Raw genomic sequence first — 24158 nt, forward strand, 5'->3', positions numbered from 1 at the left:
AGAGCCTGGCACACAGAGGATGTTTGGCAAGTTTTTGTGGTAGGGTGGTTATTACATACAGCTAATTAAAATGGGACATAAGAATTGCATACATGGGGGCGCCTGGGTAGCTCAAAAGATTGGGCGTCCAGGCCTAGATTTTGGCTCAGGTCTGGATCTCACAGTTTATGGGTTCAAGCCCCATGTCAGGCTCTGCGCTGACAGTACAGAGCCTCCTTGGGATTCCCTGTCTCTCTCTGCTCTGCTCTTTCTCTCTCAAAAATAAATAAGTAAACTTTTTAACAAAGAGGGAATTGCTTGAGTGGTTCAAAAATTTGCAAACGGTTAAAAAATGCATGCTGTGAAAAGTATACCTCCGGTCCTGTTTGCACCAGCTACTTAGTTCCAGTCACACCCATGGGTAAATACTTTTATTAGGTGGGTTTTTTTAAATTTTTCTAAAGTTTCCTTATACATTGTAAATATTGTTTCCCTCTCTCATCTTCATTATAAAATGTATTATACCCACCGTTCTTCACCTTGTTCTTTTCACCTAACAAGACGGACATCTTTCTATCTTGATATACAGAGAACGTCTTTCTCCTTTTTTATCCTTGCTTAATAATCCATCGTGTGATTTGTTTAACCAGTCCCCTATTGATAGGCATTTGGTTTGCTTCCAATTTTTTCTAGTGCAAACAAGGCTGCAGTGAATTCCTTTATATATGCATCATTTTGAATGTGTTCAAGCACAGCTGTAGAACAATTTCCCAGAAGTGGCATTATTGGATTAAAGGGTATGTGCATTTATGATTTTGATGGATATCTGCCTAAATGCCTTCCATAAGACTTGTACCAGTTTACACTCTCCTCAACAGTATAGTACTCTCTCTCTCTCTCTGCCCCTCCCTTGCTCTCTCTCTCTCTCTCACACACACACACACACACACACACACACACTGTCTCTCAAAAATAAATAAACATTTAAAGAAAACTAAAAAATAAAAGGGGCGCCTGGGTGGCTTAGTCGGTTGAGCCTCCAATTTCGGCTCAGGTCATGATCTGGCTGTTCGTGAGTCTGAGCCCTACATCGGGCTCTGTGCTGACATCTCAGAGCCTGGACCCCGCTTTGGATTCTGTGTCTCCTTCTCTGTCTCTGCCCCTCCCCTGCTCATACTCTTCTCTGTCTCTCTCTCTCAAAGATAACATTACAAAAAAAATTTTTTTTGAAACATTTCAGTAAGTTTCTTATAAAATTGAAGGACTTTCAAGATTAGTGCAGCCACATCAAAACATGGGTGTGGAGAAGTCAGGAGACAAGGCAGGAGCTGCACTTGGTTCCAGATACTTTGGACTGTGATCTCATTTAATCTCCACAAGAGCCTTCTGAAGCAAACATCTGTATCACCAAATGCAGCTAGGAAACTACAGCTTCATGAGGATAAATAGCTTGTCCGAGATCTCAGAGCTAGCAAGTGATAGGGCTGAAGCCCAGTGTGTGTGACTCAGAAGCCGCTACTCTTTTCACAGTCCAGTTCCATCTGGAGTCTAGTCCACTTCTGCGATAACTCATTGTATGGCCTTCCCTGTAGGAAAAACACAATCCATATTTGTTTGGTGGGTGGATGGGAGAATGGATGGATTGACAGAGATGGGGACTCAGGGGAATGAGAAGTCCTATTTAGAAAAGCACAGGGATTTCAACAACAGCCAAATGATGGAAAGAACCCAAATGTCCATCAACTGATGAATAGATAAAGAAGATGTGGTTTGTAGATACAATGGAATCCTGCTCAGCAATGAGAAAGAATTAAATCTTGCCATTTGCAACAATGTGGATGGAACTGGAGGGTATTATGCGAAGTGAAATACGCCAGTCAGAGAAAGACAGATATCATATGTTTTCACTCCTATGTGGATCTTGAGAAACTGAACAGAAGACGTTGGGGAAAGGGAAAGGAAAAAATAGTTTCAAACAGAGGGGGAGGCAAACCATAAGAGACTCTTAAATACAGAGAACAACTGAGGGTTGATGGCAGGGGTGGGGGAGAAGGGAAAATGGGTGATGGGCATTGAGGGGGGCACTTGCTAGGATGAGCACTGGCTGTTGTGTGTAAGCAATGAATCATGGGAATCTACTCTCAAAGCCAAGGGCACACTGTATATGCTGTATGGTTAGCTAACTTGACAGTAAATGATTTAAAAAATAAAAAAGAGGCAGAGGGAGAGTAGGAATCAGGACCCAGGTAATAACAGAAACTGGAAGGAAACATTGGTTGAGGTGGGCTTGGGAAGAGAACAGGTTGTGAAGAGGGTCTCCTAATCAGGCAGGAGAAGGTCAACACAGCAAAACAAAGCTTTATTGTGTTCTTTTAAATCATGTTCTTTAAGGTTGCCACATGTCCCAGGTATTATCCACAGTTTCACTTCTGTGTTAATGTTTTATAACATCAAGTTTAAAATAAAAACCTAACACTTGTGGGGGGTTACTGAAAGGCTCACCAAAACTGATAAAAGCATCAAACTTGGCCAGGCCTCAAAAGCTGGTGTGTTTAACTGCATGTAGTTCTAGGTAATTTTTTTTTTAAGCAAAATACCAGAATATAGCTCTCCAGGTGAGTGTTAATGTCTGGGAAGTATCAAAATGACCTCAGAAGCTTCTTTACAGGAGTGTCTGGGTGGCTCAGTCAGTTAACCGTCCAACTTCAGCTCAGGTCATGATCTCGCAGTTCATGGGTTCAAGCCCTGTATCAGGCTCTGTGCTGACAGCTCAGAGCCTGGAGCCTGCTTCGGATTCTGTGTCTCCCTCTCTTTCTGCCCCTCCCCCACTCATTCATTTTCTCTCTCTCTCTCTCAAAAATAAATAAACGTTAAAAACAAAAAGAAGCTTCTTTACGTTCCCAGGGATGTTGCTGTTGTTCACATTCTTTGAACCCCTCCTTGGGAGTTTACATCAGGTTCTGGAGTTCATTCTTTTGTATATATTCAAGGGTTTGTATATATTAAAGGGTGCCCTTTAAGGATTAAGATTGAAAAGAAAAACCACATTGTGTTAAACAGCTAAACACCCATGGGAATTACTTTATGAAGGTAAACGAAATAGGCCAGGCGATGCCAGTGTGCTCAGAAACAAGGAGTGGTCATTGAAAAAAGGCAAGGAAAAGAAAGGGCAGCCTGTGTTGTAGGGGCAACTTCAGCTGACATCACTTTCTTCCCCATGGAAGGGCCCAAGGATCTGTGGGTCCCCAGGATAACTGGGCTGGGCTGTGGTGACTGGGTGGCTGGAGTCCCACACCTAGGAGGGATGACCGTCTTTTCTCAAGACTACATACTCAACCGTTCCTTATGGCTGCTCCTGTGTCCTGGCTTCTCTAATGAGACAAAAGAACTCAAGACCCAATAACACGTTCTTCATTCATACTGAACACTGCTTGACATTCAAATCTGTTTGGCTCTGAAAACTTGCTTGAGATGAGCACATTATATCAGGCTAGTTTAGATAAATGGAGTGTCCAAATGTAATTAAGTAGAAAGTCAAGATGCAAGAAGATCAAGAAGCATCCGTAGACAGCAAAATGGCACCCTTGCCCTATCGATCTACTGTAGGGTCACCAAAACTCACATTTCATTTATTTTTTATTTTTTATTAAAAAAAAAATTTTTTTTTCGACGTTTATTTATTTTTGGGACAGAGAGAGACAGAGCATGAACGGGCGAGGGGCAGAGAGAGAGGGAGACACAGAATCGGAAACAGGCTCCAGGCTCTGAGCCATCAGCCCAGAGCCCGACGTGGGGCTCGAACTCACGGACCGCGAGATCGTGACCTGGGTGAAGTCGGACGCTTAACCGACTGCGCCACCCAGGCACCCCTCACATTTCATTTATAAACAATGTACTCTGTAGCCATGACACTGTAGAACACTGTAGAACATGACAAAGTGGACATCAAAATAGCACCAATTAACACCATCCAAGGTAGATATAAAATGAACATGACCTCATAAGCCAAAGATGGAAATGATTCATGTTCAAGAGGCCACTCAACAAGCCTTCTCTATGACCTGAACCCCTAGCCTTTCCTGGCTTCTTTGTAGCTGTTCCTTTTGCCTCGCCCCTAGGTCCCCCCTTTCCCAGACCCCCCTCTCTCAGTGATGGACCTGTCTCCTCTCCACTAAAAGAAGTGTCCTTGACATCCACTTCCTTGGATGTAGCATCAAACCAAGGTTTTTTTGTTTGTTTGTTTGTTTTTGACTATCAATTAATAGTCTGTTCCCCTTATCAGGATTTTCCCGTGTGGTGACAATACTTTCTCAAGCCTGTAATATATTTTTCCTTACACTGAGTGAAAATGTTTTCTTCAGAGGCTTGTCTTTAAAACTTCCTCTTAAAGGGTCCCTGCAAGATGAGAACATTCCACGCTTTGCAGACCTCCCTGATAGATCTGTCATTGTTACGTTCTCAGCCTTGCCCACCTAAATGCTCCTCTAGTTCTGTTGATGGTGACAGAAATATATTTGTCCCTGTGTTGCATGTATCAGAGCCCCCCAGCCTGTGAGAATGAGTTTCAGTGTGCCAGCATTTCTCCCAACCCTTAAGGCAGCTGGGCAGGGAGGGACCTTGCTGTTATTGATAGTGATAAGGAACTCTTTCTCCTTTTCCCTTTAGTTGATTTTGGGGAGGGGGGCTATTCTTACCGTTTCCATTTTCCTAAGACTGATAGGAACCACATAGTTTCTTTTGGCTAATTTCCTTTTCCTTTGCAGTGGAGTAGTAGCCTCTATAGACTAGATGGTTATGAGAGGATTTGAACGTGTGAGTGTGTTTGTGTGTGTGTGTGTAAATTTCAACATATGGGAGACATATCAGCACACATATAGAGTGCTGATTAAGAATGTGGGTCTGGAGTTAGACTGGCTTCAAATCCTGGTTCATGATAACTTATTAGTGGTATAACTTTGAGCCACTCAATCTCCTTGTGCCTCAGTGACTTCATCTGTAAAACGGAATTAACAATAGTACCTATTTCATAGACTTGTTCTAAGGAATAAAATCAGTTAATACATACAAAGCACTTAGAGGTAGCCTCAATAGTGCTTAGAATAGGGATTAACAAACTTGCCTGCTGGCCAAATCCAGCCCACCACTTGTTTTCGTAAATGAAGTTTTATAGGAACACAATTATGTCTATTCATTTACATGTCATTTGACTGCTTTCTTACCATGGTGACAGAGTTGAGTAGTTGCAATAATGACCCCAATCCAGCAAAGCTGAAAACATTTACTGTCTGTCCCTTTACAGAAAAAAAAAAAAAATTGCTGACCCCCACCTAGAATACTGCCTAGTAAATCCTCAATAAAAATTGCCTGTCATTAACATCAATTTTAGTAAATCTCAATTTTTTTTGTATTGCTTTTCCAAGATCAAGTTTTGTTTTTTTCCTCAAGATCAAGTTCTAAATCCTGGAGTTTGTTGATTTCCTGACATTTTCGTTTTGGTAAATTTGTAAAAGGAAAGGAACTGTTAAAAATATTAAGTTAGTAATAAGGGCACCTGGGTGGCTCAGTCGGTTAAGTGTACAACTTCAGTTCAGGTCATGATCTCACAGTTTGTGGGTTCGAGCCCTGCGTCAGGCTCCGTGCTGACAGCTCAGAGCCTGGAGCCTGCTTCGGATTCTCCCTCTCTCTCTGCCCCTCCTCGGCTCATTCTCTGTCTCTTTCTCTCTCTCAAAAATAAATAAACATTTGAAAAAAATCTTTAAAAAATTGTCTTTAAAAAAACTATTAAGTTAGTAGTAGCACAAGTGGTACAAAAATAGCAAAAAATCATAAAAGTGGAATGGGAATGATCCAAGTTTATGAAACGGTTTTTCTAAAGCTATCAGATGTTATATTGCTAGGTTACATGCTCTTGTACTTTTGCTGCTATATTAAAAAAAAAACTTTTATTTTAGAAAAGTTTTAGATTTACAGAAAATTCATGAAAGTAGTGCAGAGAGTTCTCATAGACCCCATACTCACTTTCCCTTATTACTAACATCTTGCATGAGTAGGGCAGGCTTGTCACAATGAATGAACCAATGCTGATACATTATTATTTTAAAACATTGTTTTAAGGTTTTTATTTATTTTTGAGACAGAGAAACAGCACAAGTGGGGGAGGGGCAAAGAGAGAGAGAGAGAGACAGAATTTGAAACAGGCTTCAGGCTCTGAGCTGTCAGCACAGAACCTGATGCAGGGCTCGAACTCACAAACCATGAGATGGTGACCTGAACTGAAGTTGGACACTTAACCGACTGAGCCACCCAGGCGCCCCACTGATACATTATTATTTACCAAAGTCCATGCTTTATTCAGATTTCCTCAGTTTTTCTCTAATGTCCTATTTCTGTTCTAGAGTCCCATTCAGGATTCCATACTACAGTTAGTTGTTGTGTTTCCTTAGGCCCCTCTTGACTGTGACAGTTTTTCAGACTTGTTTTCGATGACCTTGACAGTTTTGAGTACTGGTCAGGTATTTTGTAGACCATCCCTCAATTGGGATTTATCTGTTGCTTTTCTTATGATGCTCCTAGGCTTGTGGGTTTTGGGAGGAAGACCACAGAGGTAAAGTGCCCTTCACATCACATCATATCAAGGGTAAAAGTTCTCAGTGTGACTTATTACTGCCTCGTAAGCTTTTCTAAGATTCTGAAGCTTGAAGAAGGGCGAACGTAGATTTTTGTTTTATACTCTAGTCTTACTGAAATCTTAAATTTTTAAAAACAAATTTTTTTAATGTTTATTTATCTTTGAGAGAGAGAGAGAGAGGGAGAGAGCAGGGGAGGAGCAGAAAGAGAGACACAGAATCTGAAGCAGGATCCATCCAGACTCTGAGTTGTCAGCACAGAGCCTGACCTGGGACTCAAATCCATGAACTGTGAGATCATGACCTGTGCTGAAGTCAGATGCTTAACCGACTTACCTTGTGGAGTTTTTAGGAAGATTGAGTGAGATAATCCACAAAAAGCTCTAGGCAAAATGCCTCAATAAACATCAGCCACAAGGCCTGTTCAGGTTGGTGAAGTGTCACAACTTATACCTATTAGAGACATGATCTTCACTTTCTCCCTCCTCGTCCTTGCTCATCGAGATGCCTTTGATTTCGTAGACTCGAATTTCTGCCCAAATGTTGGATCCCTGTGTGCCAGTAATGTCCATCAGTCAATGAAGCTGTCTTTTTTTAGTGGTGAATACTGTTGATAATTTCAAAAGTGATGTTTTCTGCAACAGCTTCTTTGAAGTAAGAGTCTATCTTCTAGGAGTCTAAAAGAAATAAAATGAAATTGGAAAATCTTTTCTGAAGGAGGTAACTATTTGTCATTACTTGGCTCTGTAGCTTTTAGATATCAGCCTTTCCCCTCTTCAGGCCCTACATCTCCATGTATGCTCATCAAGTGTTCCAGAAGTGTCTCTCCAACTACATGTTCTTGTTTCTTTATAGTTAAATTTCCACATTAGGTTTACCTTCATATTTTATCAAATTTACTTTGTGATGGTCAAAACTAAGTTTAAATGTATCAAACCAGGTAGTTCTATTAAAAAAGATGGCTTGTTCAGGGTGCCTGGTGGCTCAGTCAGTTAAGCATCGGACTTTAGCTCAGGTCACAATCTCACTGTTCATGGGTTCGAGCCCTGCATCAGGCTGTGTTGACAAATCCTCTGTCTCCCTCTCCCTCTGTCCCTCTGTTGCTCACGTGCTCTCTCTCTCTCTCTCTCTCTCTCTCTCTCTCAAAAAATAAATAAACATTAAAAAAAAAAAGAAGCTTCATGGGTGCCTGGGTGGGGCTCAGTTGGTTAGGCATCCAACTCTTGATTTTGGCTCAGGTCATGATCTCATGGTTTGTGAGTTTGAGCCCCACGTTGGGCTCTGCACTGACAGCGCTGAGCCTGCTTGGGATTCTCTCTGCCCCTTCCCTGCCCATGCTCTTTCTCTCAAAATAAATAAATAACATTTAAAAAATTATTTTAAAAAATATGGCTTTTCCGATTTTTATTTACCGTCTCTAGGATTTTTTTTGCCTGATGGTTTCACACTTCAGTTACATGGGGTATTGCTTAAGTTCATCTCTCTTCAACATGAATGCCCTGCCAACATCTACTGACTGACAGAACGTGCCCTTGGGGCTTAGCATTTGTGCCACGGCCCGCGAGGAAAGTGTTTTTACATACTTTAGTGAGGGAAGAGCACAGACACATCTAGAATAGCTCCACTAGTAGCTCCACAAATGTTTGTTGGATAAATGATAGGATGAAAGTGAGGAGAAAACAAAGAAAGAAAATGGGAAAGAAGATGAGTAGACTCTTCCCTTGGGGCTGACTCATGTGGCATCTGGGTTCCCAAAGCCCAAAAGCTGCAGGAACCTAGAAATGGTGGCAGCAAGGGAAAATACCAGGGAACCCCCCCCCCCCGACCCCACTATTCTCACTGATTCTCTAGAAAACCCAGCAGACAAACTAGTGAGGTCTCTGGGATGTCTGATGGGTCATAGCCATGGGATAGGAAATATTGACCTCAAGTTTTTCTCCTCGCTGGGTAGAAACTTTTCATTTCTGATTAGGGTAATGAACGGAGTTGAAAAGCTTCCATTGTAATGTGAATTTCAGGTATGTTAGCTCTAGTTCTAATCCCTTCTGTAATGTTGCCTAGTATTTAACTTCTTTGTGTGCCTATCACAACGGTGCTTACAACCAGGGTTCTGTTAGTTCAGCTGTCACAACAAATTTGTGCATGGATCAACTTACAGCAGAATCAAGAGAGATAATGAGCACCAAAGGATTAGGCCCAGAGCAGTGTATGATTTGATAAAATGTAGGGTTCAGAAAACAGACACATCTTTAAACAACTTTGGATGTGGAAACAATGCATCTCTCCACAATATTTATTATATAGTAATACAGATTAGGCACAGAATGTCTTCTGTGTGTGGACCAAAAAATCTCACTGCTTCAAGTTAGAGTGCTAGAAGAAATGATGTAGTACCTTCTTCTACCTCAAGGAGGTATATCTGGGATTCACAAAACCACGCAGACAGAGCATGTGGAGATTCTTGGGTGAGAGGTAAGGCATAGGTACCAAGTCGTACTTAGTGAGGGAGGTAGCCATTATTTGAATCTCCATGCAGACAGTAAACTTTTTTTTTTTCTGACAATAAACTTAAGGATGGCAGGGACCAGATCTTCCTTGTCAACCGCTGCAAACTGCTCAGCTCAGAAGAGGCATATTAGGCACTCGAATACTTGAATTCAGTGAATAAGTGAAATCAAAGCCAACAAACAGAATGAAAGAGATTTATTTATAAAAAGCTGCCGGTGGACTTTATTAATGCCAGTCAAGTCCTGCCTGACATTATGAATACTATCACATTATTGATCAATAATCACATTAAAAAATTTTTTAATGTTTTTATCTTATTTTTGAGACAGAAAGAGACAGAGCATGAGCAGGGGAGGGGCAGAGAGGGAGACACAGAATCCAAAGCAGGCTTCAGGCTCTGAGCTCTCAGCACAGAGCCTGACGTGGGGCTTGAACTCATGACCTGAGCTGAAGTCGGACGCCCAACTGACTAAGCCACCCAGACACCCCAATCAGTAATCACATTTTAAAACTTACCATGACGACACAATTCTGTAGGTCAAAATTGACAGTTTTGTAGTGTTTAGGGGACTATTTATCCAAGCTCTTTAATGTTGACGTTCATTCTTTCTGTTGCTCAGTTAGCTGTAATTTATTTGACAGGGGCCACCACTAGACCACACAGGACCTTTGTGAAATTAGAAAAAGATGCCCTCCCTGCCCCTGACACATGCAGCCTTGCAGCCTGCAGGTGCACAGAGGCTGGAGTTGAGCTCTCTCTCTCTCTCTCTTTCTTTCCCTCTCAGCAGAATGCCCTGTGCAGTGAGAAACCCGCACCTGCGTAGCTGTATCCTGCTCCCCCCAGTTTACTGAGTACCTTCTCACATCACACACCATATTGGGGAATATGCATATTATCACCTCAGTCAATTCTCCAAAGAGGCCTGAAAGGCAGCTCTCATATTCCCATTTTACAGATAAGGAAACTGAGGTCTAGAGAGGTTAGGAGCTTGTCTAGATTGCACAGTTGAATAAACGTTGAGATCAAGATTCACGTCCAACATCAGAACAGTCTGGAATGCACTGTTCCAGCTGAAGAGGAGGAAGGTCAAACAGATCCAAAAATCCTACTTCCCTCAGCGGCTGGGGATAAAAACATTCTGAAGGATATGCAGTCTGGTGCCTGAGAGGAAGTGTTTGTGGCAACTGTAGACTTCATTGCTGTATTCTCTGAGAGGCGGTTTGAAACTACCATTTATTTTCCAACCTTTTCAGTTTTTTACTTCGATCTCTTTTTTTCTGAATAAGCTTAGAGAAAGGTACCGATACTAGAATGAATGAAATTACCTTACGTGTCTGTTTGCCCACCATAATGTCTTCCTTTCTAGGGCCATCAAGTGAGGTATGATACGGGCGACGGCTAGCATGGACTGTCACTCAGTGGTGCCGGTCACTGTGCCGGTGCTTTCCACTAGCAATGTGATGCATGGAGTCCTCACAACGACTCTGCTGATACTGTTCCCATTTTACAGGTGGTGAAACTGAGGCACAAAAAAGGCTTAATCAGGCTAGTGAGTACAGGAGTCAGGACTCGAACCCCCCACATTATGGGTGTTGTCTTCAAGGTCATACGATCTCTGCCCTGCCTTTTAGAACAGATTGTGCTTTTCTCTCACATAGGAAAAGAGAACTTTGGGGCTATTAGGTAAGAACTATTACCTCCAGGGGCACCTGGGTGGCTCATTTGGTTAAGCGTCCAACTTCACCTCAGGTCATGATCTTACAGTTCATGGGTTCAAGCCCCATGTCAGGCTCTGGCTGACAGGTCAGAGCCTGGAGCCTGCTTTGGATTCTCTCTCTCTCCCTCTCTCTGCCCCTCCCTTATTCTCTCTCTCTTTCTCTCTCTCTCTCTCTCTCTCTCTCTCTCTCTCAAAAATAAGTAAATAAACATTAAAAAACAAGGAGAAATAAAAAAAAAAAGAACTATTACCTCCAAAATACATTCCTTTCAAAATTCAAGCAGAATGCAGTTAATTAATATAAATACAAAATGAATGTGGTGTCACTAAACTTTTCTCTTTTATTTTTTTTTTCTTGGTGATTATTTAATTTATTTTTAATTTTTTTCCTCAAGTTTTTATTTAAATTCCAGTTAGTTAACACAGAGTGCAATATTATAGTTTCAGGTGTAGAACTGAGTGATTCATCACTTTCATACAACACCCAGTGCTCATCACAAAACTGCCCTCCTGGGGCGCCTGGGTGGCGCAGTCGGTTAAGCGTCCGACTTCAGCCAGGTCACGATCTCGCGGTCCGTGAGTTCGAGCCCCGCGTCGGGCTCTGGGCTGATGGCTCAGAGCCTGGAGCCTGTTTCCGATTCTGTGTCTCCCTCTCTCTCTGCCCCTCGCCCGTTCATGCTCTGTCTCTCTCTGTCCCAAAAATAAATAAACGTTGAAAAAAAAATTTTTTTTAAATAAAATAAAATAAAAAAACAAAACTGCCCTCCTTAGTACCCATCACCCATCTAGCCCATCCCCCATCCACCTTCCCTCCAGTAATCCTCAGTTTTGTTCTCTATAGTTAAGATTTGGTGATTAAAAAAAAAAAAGTTTTGGTGATCATTTTATTTATTTGTTTGTAAAAGTTTATTGACTTATTTTGAGAGAGAGAGAGAACAGGGGAGGGGCAGATAGAGAATCACAAGCAGGCTCTGTGCTGCCAGCATGGAGCCTGACGCAGAGCTCAAACTCGCGAACCGCGAGATCATGACCTGAACCAAAACCAAGAGTCAGATGGCTTAACCAACTGAGCCACCCAGGTGCCCCAAGATTTGGTGATCATTTTTAAGACGTTTTATCTCCTTTGAGCTACCTTAGAAAAATATTAGAGACAGTGACATTCTTCTGTAATATTTCCCAGTTTGGCTGACTATTTTCAGGTTATATTATAAAAATATTATATGTCAAGGGCATTTGCCTACTTCAAGTATATCAATAAGATTAGGAAAAGTACCTAAGAATGAAAATTGATACTGTGATCATGGGCATAAATGTTCTAGTTATGGCAAAAATTGATAGAACACTTGAGTATTTGTGACACTATTCATGGAAAATAACTTTTTATAAAACTTTTGTTTTTGGAGAAGAAAACTTGACTTAGTCTGATAGCATAATATGTTTTTCAAAATATAGAATTGAGTGACTTTGGTTTGGGTGTGTTGACACATTCCTCCCCATGGCTTTCTGCTCTAGAAGAATGATGCCTTTAGAATGCACCCACAGCTGGCACAGTTGGATGAAAGTCGTTCATGTCATTTAACTGACAGTACTAATCACCGTAATAACTATTTTACCAGAAAATATAATTTGGCAGACATCTGTGATTAGTATACTAACACATTCCCTTGTTAATTTCCTTAGCCAACCCTCACCAGAACATCCTTCGTGTGATCTGAATGAATCGTCTTGTCATAATGAATTATTTTGTAGGCCTGAGAAATCACTTTTATTAAGTTGCCTTAAGTGCTATTAATTTGAAAACCTTCTTCATGATGAAGCCTGAGGGAGAGGCGAAGGATAGCCCTTCTCCCTATTCTGACATATGACCCCTGGGGGGCCCACAGCCAGGGCCCTGAATCTCCCCACATCCTTCCCAAACTCTGCTTCTCCAAGCCTCAGCTTGAATTACTCTCCACCCAGGGCTTCCCACCCAGCCCCAGAGGCCGGGTGGGAAATGATTTAGTGTGAACACATGTATTAAGAAGAGAAACAATTGGCAGTGAGTTGAATTAATGACAACACATAAACTAAGGAAGTGAAGACAATGACAATTATTATTTCAGGGAAATACAAAAAGAAATTTACGCAAAGTAAGAGCTTACTGTTTGGCTCAGTTCTTCCTAGCAGACATACTCATTCTATGGACATGCACTTGAATGTTGATTTACCCAAATCACAACATGATTACTATGTTAAATGATTGCTGATATATAGTTGGTGAATTGAAAGGAAATGTTAGTGTGTAATGGGAGAGGGTGTGGCGATAGAGGTAAGGAGGAGAAGGAACCGAAGCCTTTATTTTCCATAGTGGGAGTTCACTGAAAAGCCCAAACTGAAAAATCATGAAGTAGCAATTTGCTTGGAGATATAGAAGAAAAATATCCCTTCAGACAGCTAAAAGAATTAAAATATTTGCCCCTAGGGAAGGGGAAATGGGAGAGGAGATCTGAGTCTTAGTTGTGCATTTTACATTAGATAAGCGATATTCAGTATAAATGTTTGCATATGTAACTGGGGTGAGGAGTAACTTAGGGAAAAAATATTAAAACAATTTTTTTTTACATTTATTTATTTTTTTTATTTTTTTTATTTTTTATAAATGTTTTTTTTTTCAACGTTTTTAATTTATTTTTGGGACAGAGAGAGACAGAGCATGAATGGGGGAGGGACAGAGAGAGAGGGAGACACAGAATCGGAAACAGGCTCCAGGCTCCGAGCCATCAGCCCAGAGCCTGACGCGGGGCTCGAACTCACGGACGGCGAGATCGTGACCTGGCTAAAGTCGGACGCTTAACCGACTGCGCCACCCAGGCGCCCCTACATTTATTTATTTTTGAGAGACAGAGAGAGACAGAGCACAAGTGGGGCAGGGGCAGAGAAAGAATGAGACAGAATCTGAAACAGGCTCCAGGCTCTGAGCTCTCGGCACAGACCAGACATGGGGCTCGAACCCACAAATCGTGAGATCATGACCTGAGCTGAAGTGGATGTTGAACCAGCAGAGCTACCCACGTGCCCCAGGGAAAAAAGATTTAAAAAGAGAAGAAAAGAAAAACAATCTTTGGGGGGAAAAAAGGGTAGAAGTATATCACCTAGAGGTCCATTTTAACATGTTGGTTTATTTTCTCTCAGTGTTTTCACCATCTATTTGTGATTTACTTTTTCTTCCGCCCCCTTTCCCTTCCAATCATTGACATTGCTATACTCATACTATATGTGAAATTGGTAGCTAACTTACTGAGCACTTAAGTGCACGCAAGACCTTGTGCCAATACACATTTTATATGCATCATTTCGTTTCATTAACCCAACTGTGCGTGCCAATATTTTAACTTATTATATCATAAATATATTTTTTAAGTTTTATATATTTATTTTGAGAGAAACAGAGATAGTGTGAGAAGGGGAGGGGCAGAGAGAGAGAGAGGGAGAGAGAGAATCCAAGCAGGCTCCATGCTGTCAGTGCTGAGCCACACATGGGGCTCGAACCCACGAAACCACGAGATCGTGACCTGAGGTGAAACCAACAATTGGATGCCCAACCGACTGAGCCACCCAGGTGCCCCATAAATATTTTCTTATATTAACGTATCATCTTCATAACCATCTTTTTTCATGGTGCAGTAATATTCCATCCAGCAGAATATTTTTCTTTTCCCCAACTTATTAGACTTTTAAGTTGTTTTTTAATTTTTGCTATTGTGAAGAATACTGAGATGATATATATATCAAAAAATATATATTTTCCTGACATTTGTGCTTTTAGAATAAATTTCCAGAAGGAGGATTACTGGGTCAAAGAGTATAATCATGCTGCCAAGTTGCTTAGCTGTCTAGGGCACTTTTGTGTTTCTCCTTTAATGTTGATGCCTCGTGCAGCCTTGAGATGGGGGGAGAGAGAGATTCACTGCCATTTTACAGATGTGACAATTAGAAGCTAAGTCCCCAAGGTCACACAGCTGGGGGAAGAGCCAGAATTACAATGCATGGTTCCCAACTCTTTCTTGATTTCTGCCCCCCCGATGAAATGAAACGCAGGTTGAACTGTCCCTGCCACTTTCCTTCCCAGACATCTTGATCTTTACCAAGTGGAGCTTCTCTGTCATGGGGCCCTTTCCTTCCACTGAGGCCCATTCTGCTTTGGGAAAAAGTAAGACCTCTGTAGCAGTCCAACACCACACACTGAAATCTTCTAAGGCTAAGGGTGAGAAGGAGAAAGAACATGAGAAAAAGCAAAGTGAAATGTGCTTATTGAGAATATGGGAAGGTGTCTAAGGAGCAAACAAGAAAATATTGTAGTTTTGGAGGACGTGTTAGAGCTGAACACAGTAAAGAAGTTTGACTTGGGGAATGTTTAGGTCATGGTATGGCCTCTCTTTACTCAACTATACACAGGACTCTCTCTCTCTTTTAAGTTTGTTTATTTATTGGGGGGGGGGAGAAGGGCAGAGAGAGAGAGAGGGAGGGAGAGAGAGAATCCAAAGCAGGCTCCACACTGTCAGTGCAGAGCCAAATGTGGGACTCAGTCTCACGCACCCTGAGACCATGACCTGAGCAGAAATCAAGAGTCGGACTCTTCAAGAGTCGGACGCTTAACCGATAGAGCTACCCAGGCGCCCCACCACCAGACTCTCTTAAATCTACTTCTTTTTTTTTTTTATGTTTATTTATTTTTGAGAGAGAGAGAGAGAGACAGAGCATGAGCAGGGGAGGGTCAGAGAGCGAGGGAGACACAGAATCTGAAGCAGGCTCCAGGCTCTGAGCTGTCAGCACAGAGCCCAACGTGGGGCTCAAACTCACGAATGGTGAGATCATGACCTGAGCCGAAGTGGGATGCTTAGCCGACTGAGCCACCCCGGCGCCCCTTAAATCTACTACTTGATTGTGATATATTTTCTGAGGATAGAAACTAACCAAAAATTTGTATTTTTTTCTTTTTCAAGTGAATATTCAAAAAGTAACTTTGCATATCTATTTTTCAACCATAGAAGAAAGCGAGTCCTGCTTTGCCCAACCCAAACCACATACTCCAGGAAAAGAATCATCTACTCTTTACGGCAAGGTACAAAAGGAAAGTCCTCCTCCGTTAGAGAAGCTCAAGATTTCAGCAGCGTCTACAGCTAATGGTGTTAAATCCCTCCGGGAACAGCCCCTGGCAGACGATACTACAGACCCACCAGGACCTACAGAAGAAGCCCAGCCTTTAGAAGGGCCCAGGGAGTCTGAGCCACTTCAGCCGCATGTCAAAGATGATACTCCCGGAGCAGGAGAGAAGAATGACACGGAAGCAGTGACAGAGGCTCAGTCTTTAAAAGGAAATGCTGAGACTGAATCTGTAGGAAGAGATACCAAGTATCAGCCGTCAAGGATCACAGGAGAGAGGGACTCTCCTGGAGCCGTGGAAGGTACTGAGAATCCACAAACTGCCAGAGAGATGAAACCTCTAGGAACAGAGGAGAAAGTTCCTCCTCTGGAAGCAGCTAGAGAACCACAACCTCAAGAAGCAATGAGAAAGGGTGAACAGACCCAGCTCCCAAAAACAGTTCCCAAGGAGAATGAATCTCCAGAAGGATTGGAAGGGGGTCAGTTTGTGGAAATGTCTGGAGAGCAGAAACTTCAAGAGACATTGGGAAAAGATGAGCAATCCCAACTTCTAGAAACAATTCCCAAAGAGAGTGAATCTCCAGAAACATTGGAAGGAAGCCAGTTTGTGGAAACAGCTGGAGAGCGGCAACTTCAAGAAACAGTGATAAAAGATGAGCAATCCCAACTTCTAGAAACAATTCCCAAAGAGAATGAAACACCAGAAGTATTGGAGGAAAGTCAGTTTGTGGAAACAGCTGTAAACAATGATTTGCTCCATAAAACTCCTGAAGGTCTAGGAAACATGGAGCAGATTCAACCTGAAGGGATAGTTGGAAGCACGGAGCATCCAGTGGGAATTCTAGAAACAGGAGCTAATATGGAAACGGTCAGGAAAATTCACACTAATGAAGAGGACCAACACATTGAAGGTAAAAGTGATGTTGTCCGAAATTCAGGGTTGTTTAGATGTGCTACATAAGATATCATCCCTGGGGATCTCTATTTCAGGGGTTTGAACTTCATTTTACCCAAACCAAAAAGACTTCCATACCTGAAAAACAAGCTCTTAGCTTTCTAGCAAAAATTTTTGAAACCATAGTCCGTGTCTGAAATTTTTAACCTGGAGTTTCATTGTTGAATACACTTGGATGTTGAAGGCAACATGTTAAAATTTCTGAGTTTTTCCGAGTTCGCTTTTCATCAGGCCCCATGGAGGGTACGAGGATCCAAAGTAAAGGTGAATAGGTGGTTAGTGGGGGAATTAAGCTTCTCATGAAAGAATACCCACATAATGGATCTTAGACTATAGTTTTCATCTTTGCCAATCTTATCCTTAGAAAATTACTGTCAGTCTGCTTGTGTCCTCATATAGTCCTCTTGTCTTTCTGGGAAGACTGGAGAAAATGTATTATGTCTTGGTAAAATGTGTTTTTAAAATGTACCTCACCAGCATAAAACAAAGGGTATCCATACTGTTCTTTATTAGAATTATAATTTTTTTTTTTTATTTAAAAAAATTTTTTTTTAACGTTTATTTATTTTTGAGACAGAGAGAGACAGAGCATGAACAGGGGAGGAGCAGAGAGAGAGGGAGACACAGAATCTGAAACAGGCTCCAGGCTCTGAGCTGTCAGCACAGAGCCCGACGTGGGGCTTGAACTCACGGACCGTGAGATCATGACCGGAGCCGAAGTCAGACGCTTAACCGACCAAGCCACCCAGGCGCCCCTAGAATTATAATTTAAAAATAACATTTCTTCTGGGACATGATTTACATTTTGGTAAATTTTAGCTTCATACTACAGTATAAGTAAATAAAGCACACATCTGTGTGTTTCTTGATTCATTTATTACCCCAGCAGTTTTTGAGTGCTAATCAAGTTGAGTGCTAATATGCCAAGTTCTAGGGGTACAGGAGATAGGCCCTGTCCTCACGGTGCTCATAGGCTAGCGGTAAGAAGGCAGAATGGAAACAAGTTACCACAATCTATCGAGGTAAGTGCTTTAATGAAGCTGTAGAAAAGTGCTCCAGGGAAAACAGGGGAGATGTACTTGTTGCACTAGGGTTAGCAAACTCAAGTCATTAGGGCCTAGGATAATGACCGTGAGTGAAGCGAGGGGCACATGTTATGGCATGGGGAGCCCTGGGGACCGTAGTGAACAGGAGCACCGTCGTAGCAAAAGAGGCACCGCTTCTTGGCTCCATCCATGAGCATGGGGGTCAGTGTGGCCCATTCTGATTTCTTAGGGAGACAGATTTGTATCTACAACGTCCAGACTTTTAAATATTTGCAATCTTTTTTTTTAAATTTTTTTTTTCAACGTTTATTTATTTTTGGGACAGAGAGAGACAGAGCATGAACGGGGGAGGGGCAGAGAGAGAGGGAGACACAGAATGGGAAACAGGCTCCAGGCTCTGAGCCATCAGCCCAGAGCCTGACGCGGGGCTCGAACTCACGGACCGCAAGATCGTGACCTGGCTGAAGTCGGACGCTTAACCGACTGCGCCACCCAGGCGCCCCTAATCTCTTTTTTTAATGTTTGTTTTTGAGAGAGAGAGAAAAAGAGACAGAGTACCAGCAAGGGAGGGGCAGAGAGAGAGAGGGAGACACAGAATCCAAAGCAGGCTCCAGGCTCTAAGCTGTCAGCACAGAGCCTGACATGGGGCTCGAACTCATGAACCATAAGATCATGACCTGAGCCAAAGTTAGATGCTTTACCCGACTGAGCCACCTAAATGTTTGCAGTCTTTAAATGTTTAACAATTGTTTTCTTTAAACACCATAATGGCCCTAGGTTTCTGGACATGCCTAGACCACCTTTTCATTTAGATATAAATGGAACGTTTTTAAAACACTTTTTAAAAATGTTTATTTTTATTTGAGAGAGAGTGAGAACATGCACACAGAGGGGCAGAGAGAGAGAGACAGAGACAGAGACAGAATCTGAAGCAGGTTCCAGGCTCTGAGCTGTCAGCACAGAGCCTGATGTGGGGCTCCGACTCATGAGCCATTGAGATGATGACCTGAGCCGAAGTTGGACGCTTAACCAACTGAGCTACCCAGGCGCCCCTAAATGGAACTTTTCATTTATAGTATGTTCTGCTGTCATTTCTTGGGTAATTCTGTAGCCTGATTTTATGTAGGAGGATGCCAAGATAGGGGATGCTAAGTGACATCAGCCATTCAGAGGATCTGAGAGAATCAGGGCAATTGCCTTTCCTTTTTTTTTTTTTTTCAAGGGTTACATTTTTAAAGATGTTTTATTTATTTTTGAGAGAGAGAGAGAGAGCAAGGGAGGGGCAGAGAGAGAGGGAGACACAGAATCTGAAGTAGGCTCCAGGCTCAGAGCTGTCAGCACAGAGCCCGACGCAGGGCTCAAACTCATGAACTGTGAGATCATGACCTGAGCTGAAGGTGCCCCAGGGCAGTTGCCTTTCTAGATACCATCAGAGAAATGTACTAATTTGACCTAAAGAGCAGAAACTGCCCCACTGGAAGTCAGCTGTGAGGTGCTTTATTGTCAATGATAAATGAGAGTATCTTAATATCTCCTTTGGTTACTTTTCCAGGTGAGACAGGAGAAAAAGTTGAAACAGAGGTGGAGGATGAGAAAGTAAGTGAAGGGACTGGAACAAAAGAAGAAGAAACAGGGGAAGCTGTGGACCTTTCAGCAGCCATGTAGATGGATGTGGTAGCAGAAAGATGAATAGGCAAAGGTGTTGTGATAGAAAATGTAGTGAAGTGTGTGACTTCGGATCTGATTGTGTCTATAAATGTCTATGTGTTTTATACAAGGAGTATGGTTATCATGTTCTTGATTACATTGTTCCATAAAACTGCTAAGCTGTAAACAGTTTTCTCAGGCACTTAGAATAGTTATACATTTAGAACTACAGTAGCCACGGCCAGTAAGCACTAGGGTATAGGATCACTGAAGAGTGTGAGGGTGTTTTCTTCACTGTGGCAACACGTCCATTCGGTTCAGAAAATGACACCCTAAAAAGAAAGTATAAACCTTAGGTGTAGGTGGCTGGAGAAAGGAGTTAAATTTTAGGGAGCATATGATAATCAAGTAACACAGTTATAATTACAACGGGATAAGAATGAACAACAACATCAGGGCAAACTATATCTAGTGGGGTTTTTTTTTTATTTCTTTTTTTTTTTTTTTCTGTTGCAGAATTTAAAGCTGGTAGGAACCTACTCACCTTAAGTCTGTCTACTACCATAGACTCTTATTTATGTCAAAGGAGTGCAGTCTCTGGTGCTGTTGCAAGATCAGGCATTTCCACACTGAAAGGCTACACGTTTTTCCAGGTGCCATTTTAAATCAGTTGTTGATTTTACACTTATGTGAAGGGTTTCGTTGGTGTTATCCTTTTAACTGACATTAAAGGCATTTTAAACTTATTGACTTTCAAACGTATTTCAGAGACAACAGACAGCAAGAATTAAAACCTAGATTTGCTGCCTATGTGGAATTTATTCCCTGGGTCCTGTTTTGTTTTTCAGATTGCTGTGGCTTAATGTTAGGCTTTTGAGGTAGAAAGGAGCTAAGAAATCAAGATTTAGAAACCATTTACAATATTGCATTAATGTTAAAATGATGCACCATTGAAAGTTACTTTCCACGAATTCTTCCTAAGTTGCCAAGGGATTTTGGTAAAAGATTATACACGAATATAGTAATGACAATAGCAATCTTGTCTACCATTGGGGACCTGTGTTTATGTATATCAGAATAGAATTATATTCTGGAAACATTTTTGTCTCCTTTTCTTATTTGTAAATGTGTATTTTTAAGATAACTGCTCAGATGAATTAACTAGACTCTTTTATTTTTAATTTTTTTTAAATTTAGTTAACATATCATGCAATATTGGTTTCAGGTTTAGAATTCAGCGATTCATCACTTACATACAGCACCTAGTGCTCATCACAAGTGACCTACTTACTACCCATCACCCACAGCCCATCTGCCACCCACCTCCCTCCATCAACCCTCAGTTTGTTCTCTGTTGTTAAAGTCTCTTGTGGTTTGTTTCCCTCTCTTCTTTCTCACCCTCCCCCCCCCCCCCCCCCCCGTTCATCTGTTTTGTTTCTTAAATTTCATATATGGGTGGAATCATATGGCATTTGTCTTTCTTGGATTTGACTTATTTCACTTAGCAAAATACATTCTAGCTCCATCCACATCATTGCAAATGGCAAGATTTCTTTCTTTTTGACGGCCGAGTAATATTCCATTGTATATAAATAATCTCTTCTTTATCCATTCATCAGTAGACTCTTTTACTTTGGCTTTTATATTAAAATGACTACTAAGATGACTTGTAATTAATTTCAAGAATATAGCATACAGGGAAGAATTATCTTTATTCTGATTTTAATAGTAGTTTATATTTCTGACTTTAAAGAGTTGAAGTAGACAACAAGAGGGGGTACTTGAGTAGATGATGTCCCCCTTTCTGCAAAGTAGCTCGATTGTGATTTTATTGAGACCAAGGGCTGTTTTGTGTATCTTTGATTCAGGCATTTATCTCCTTTCATGGAACATTATAGGCACTTGATAAATATTTGTCAAATCAATACATGAATAATAAATACCCATTTATGTTTAATTCATTAGAAAAGAATATACTTAAGATATCAATTTGTGTAGCACTAACATTTTCTTGAGGGCTGCTCAAACTCAGCAACATGCTATATATTTGGTGTAGTTTTCTGAAAACAGCAAAATTTTGAGGTCAGGAAGTGTATAAATCAGAACTGATATAACATCTCTCAAGCTGACTTTTGTAATCCAAAGGTGTTTTTCCTGACCAAAAGGTATTTTTATACAGATATCTAGTAAGTAGAGAATGACAGAGCTCAGTGTAAAATATATCTGATCACCTTAAAAGGTGGAATTGTACTTTGTATCAAGTACTAAAATAGTAAGATTCATTTACTTAATAGACATAAAGGTCCATTCTCCGTTGTGTGAATTTTTTTTTTAATCATTAACATGTGTTAAAGAGACCTATTCAGAACTGATTCTTGAGAGAACTCTTTCTCAAAGGCATTATTATATAGTTGTAATATAAAAGTTTTCAAATTGTCTATTAATCCTACTTTTTCCACGAATTACTAAAATAATTTATTCTTAGAAAATTTTGGAAATTTGTATAAATTTCTGGTGCTTTTTATACTTTTGTCTTTGGCCTTTAGTGTGGTTATTAAGACATTTTTAGAAACCGTTCTTATTCTCTTAGATAATATTAGTAAATTTTTATTCAAAACCTATAAAGAAAATTAAAATGTTCCATAATATTTGAATATTCTAACATTGAAATATTTCTTCTAAATAATTATTTATTTTTAAAAATAAAATGAAAGTAATAAGTGCCTGTAGTAAAATTCAAATAATACGGAAAGCTATAAAATGGGCAGCGAAGTTCTTCCTCCCATATCTTTTAGTCCTTCTATGAAAAGATAATAAGGTTTCTTGCATATAGTTCCACAAAAAGGTAATGTACATGCCATGCTATATGCATAAACCAAAACATGAATGTATATTTTCATATCCACATTGTAAAACACAAATGAGAATTTACATAGGCTTTGTATTACGCAAAGTGCATGTGAAACCACAATTCTGTTCTTTCCCGTGTTTAAATGTTTCCCTTTTGCCTAAGACTGGTAGACAGCACAGCCAAGTGCTCTCTGCTTCTAAGTGCTCAGACTCTGAGAGATTATTAATTTTGCCCCAGATTCAAAATGCACAAGTTGGACAAAAGGCTTGAACTATTCATGATGAATTAATAAACTACCTTTGGGGCTAGATTCTCTCATCCTGGGGGGCTGTCTGGCCCCAGGATTGTAGCCCCGTTTGTGTTCTACTAAGATAATCTCAGTATTTTCTATACCTAACTGGGAAGGAAATGGTGAACAAATGATTTGTCTGCTGGCATTCCCAATAGGGATTGAACGTTTGCATTTACCAACAGAGGGTGCCAGTAGCAAAGCTAGGAAGTTCCCGGTCTGACTCAGGAACACTGGGCCAGAAGTGCTCTGTACCCAAAGTCTCCCGGGGAACCACAAGATAGGAGTGTGTGGTCAACCTGTGACTTTATTGCCTTTTCCATTTCGACTTTGGAGTAAGAGCTCCTAGCATAGCCTTGCGCAGTCAGAACACCCACATCCCTCCTAACAAATGCTTTGTCCCACACTTGGCCTTGAATTAAGAATGGCTTTAAAAGGAAAATGTTTTTTCCCACACTTAACTAATCCGATAGTGTTGGGGAGTCATCACCAAATAACCTTGATAGGGTTTACATCTGTGCTCTCTTGGAAAATACAAAAGCTTGTTAGAGCACCTAATATCACAAACATCTCATTTTTTTTTTTTAACATTTATTTATTTTTGAGGGAGAGAAACAGAGCACAAGTGGGGGAGGAGCAGAGAGAGAAGGAGACACAAAATCTGAAGCAGGCTCCAGGCTCTGAGCTGTCAGCACAGAGCCCGACACGGGGCTCGAACCTACAAACCGTGAGATCATGACCTGGGCCGGAGCCGGATGCTCAACCGACTGAGCCACCCAGGTGCCCCACAAACATCTCATTTTTATAAAGATAATTTGGCGACCTACCTGTGAATTGTTTCACAAATGTCAGCAGTGCGAACATCATAAAGCCACCCACATTTGGAAGGGAGGAGAGAATGACCCTCTTCTTTTTCTCTCCCCACACTGCACCAAATAGCAGGGCAGAGGTGTGTCTGAGAAGTTGAAAGTATTTGTTTACAAGATATCCTTTAACCTGAAACTTTGTCAGCTCTCCTCTTCCTCAGAGTTTATAAAGTTAACGAACATTTGGTTATAATACAAGGTTTTAATTGCAGGAACAGAATCCCAGAGAGCAGATGGCAGGTATGGAATTTCTGTGTTCAGTTCTTGTTACGGTCAACAAAAGCTAGGGGACTCCCCAGCATTACTAACCCATGTAGAATCAAATCGGAGGCCATTATTAGCTTTATTCAGTAATGCCACTCAGCGCATTTATTGGGCAATATTTGAGATACTGCAAGCTCACAACTGTATTGTTATTTTTGTGCCTAATGAAAGAAGTCTCCAGACATCAAAGCCAGCCTTTTACCCCTTTGGTTTCATAATGTGCTCTTATTGACATGAATAAACATGTTACTCCTACCCATTACTGGG

At 41.1% G+C, this 24158-nt stretch overlaps 1 protein-coding gene across 1 annotated transcript in view; it reads left to right on the forward strand.

Moving 5' to 3' along the window:
* The window catches only part of ERICH5 (glutamate rich 5), a 25822-nt gene extending 5469 nt beyond the window's left edge, over positions 1-20353 (forward strand). Inside the window, exons 2-3 of the mRNA XM_043601448.1 lie at positions 15859-16884; positions 19527-20353. Of these exons, the coding sequence (XP_043457383.1) occupies positions 15859-16884; positions 19527-19639 (1139 nt within the window). The 3' untranslated portion in view covers positions 19640-20353. The remainder of the gene's footprint in view (positions 1-15858; positions 16885-19526) is intronic.
* The last annotated feature ends 3805 nt before the right edge of the window (positions 20354-24158 follow it).

This window comes from Prionailurus bengalensis, chromosome F2, assembly GCF_016509475.1.
Source record: "Prionailurus bengalensis isolate Pbe53 chromosome F2, Fcat_Pben_1.1_paternal_pri, whole genome shotgun sequence".
Lineage (NCBI taxonomy): Eukaryota > Metazoa > Chordata > Mammalia > Carnivora > Felidae > Prionailurus > Prionailurus bengalensis.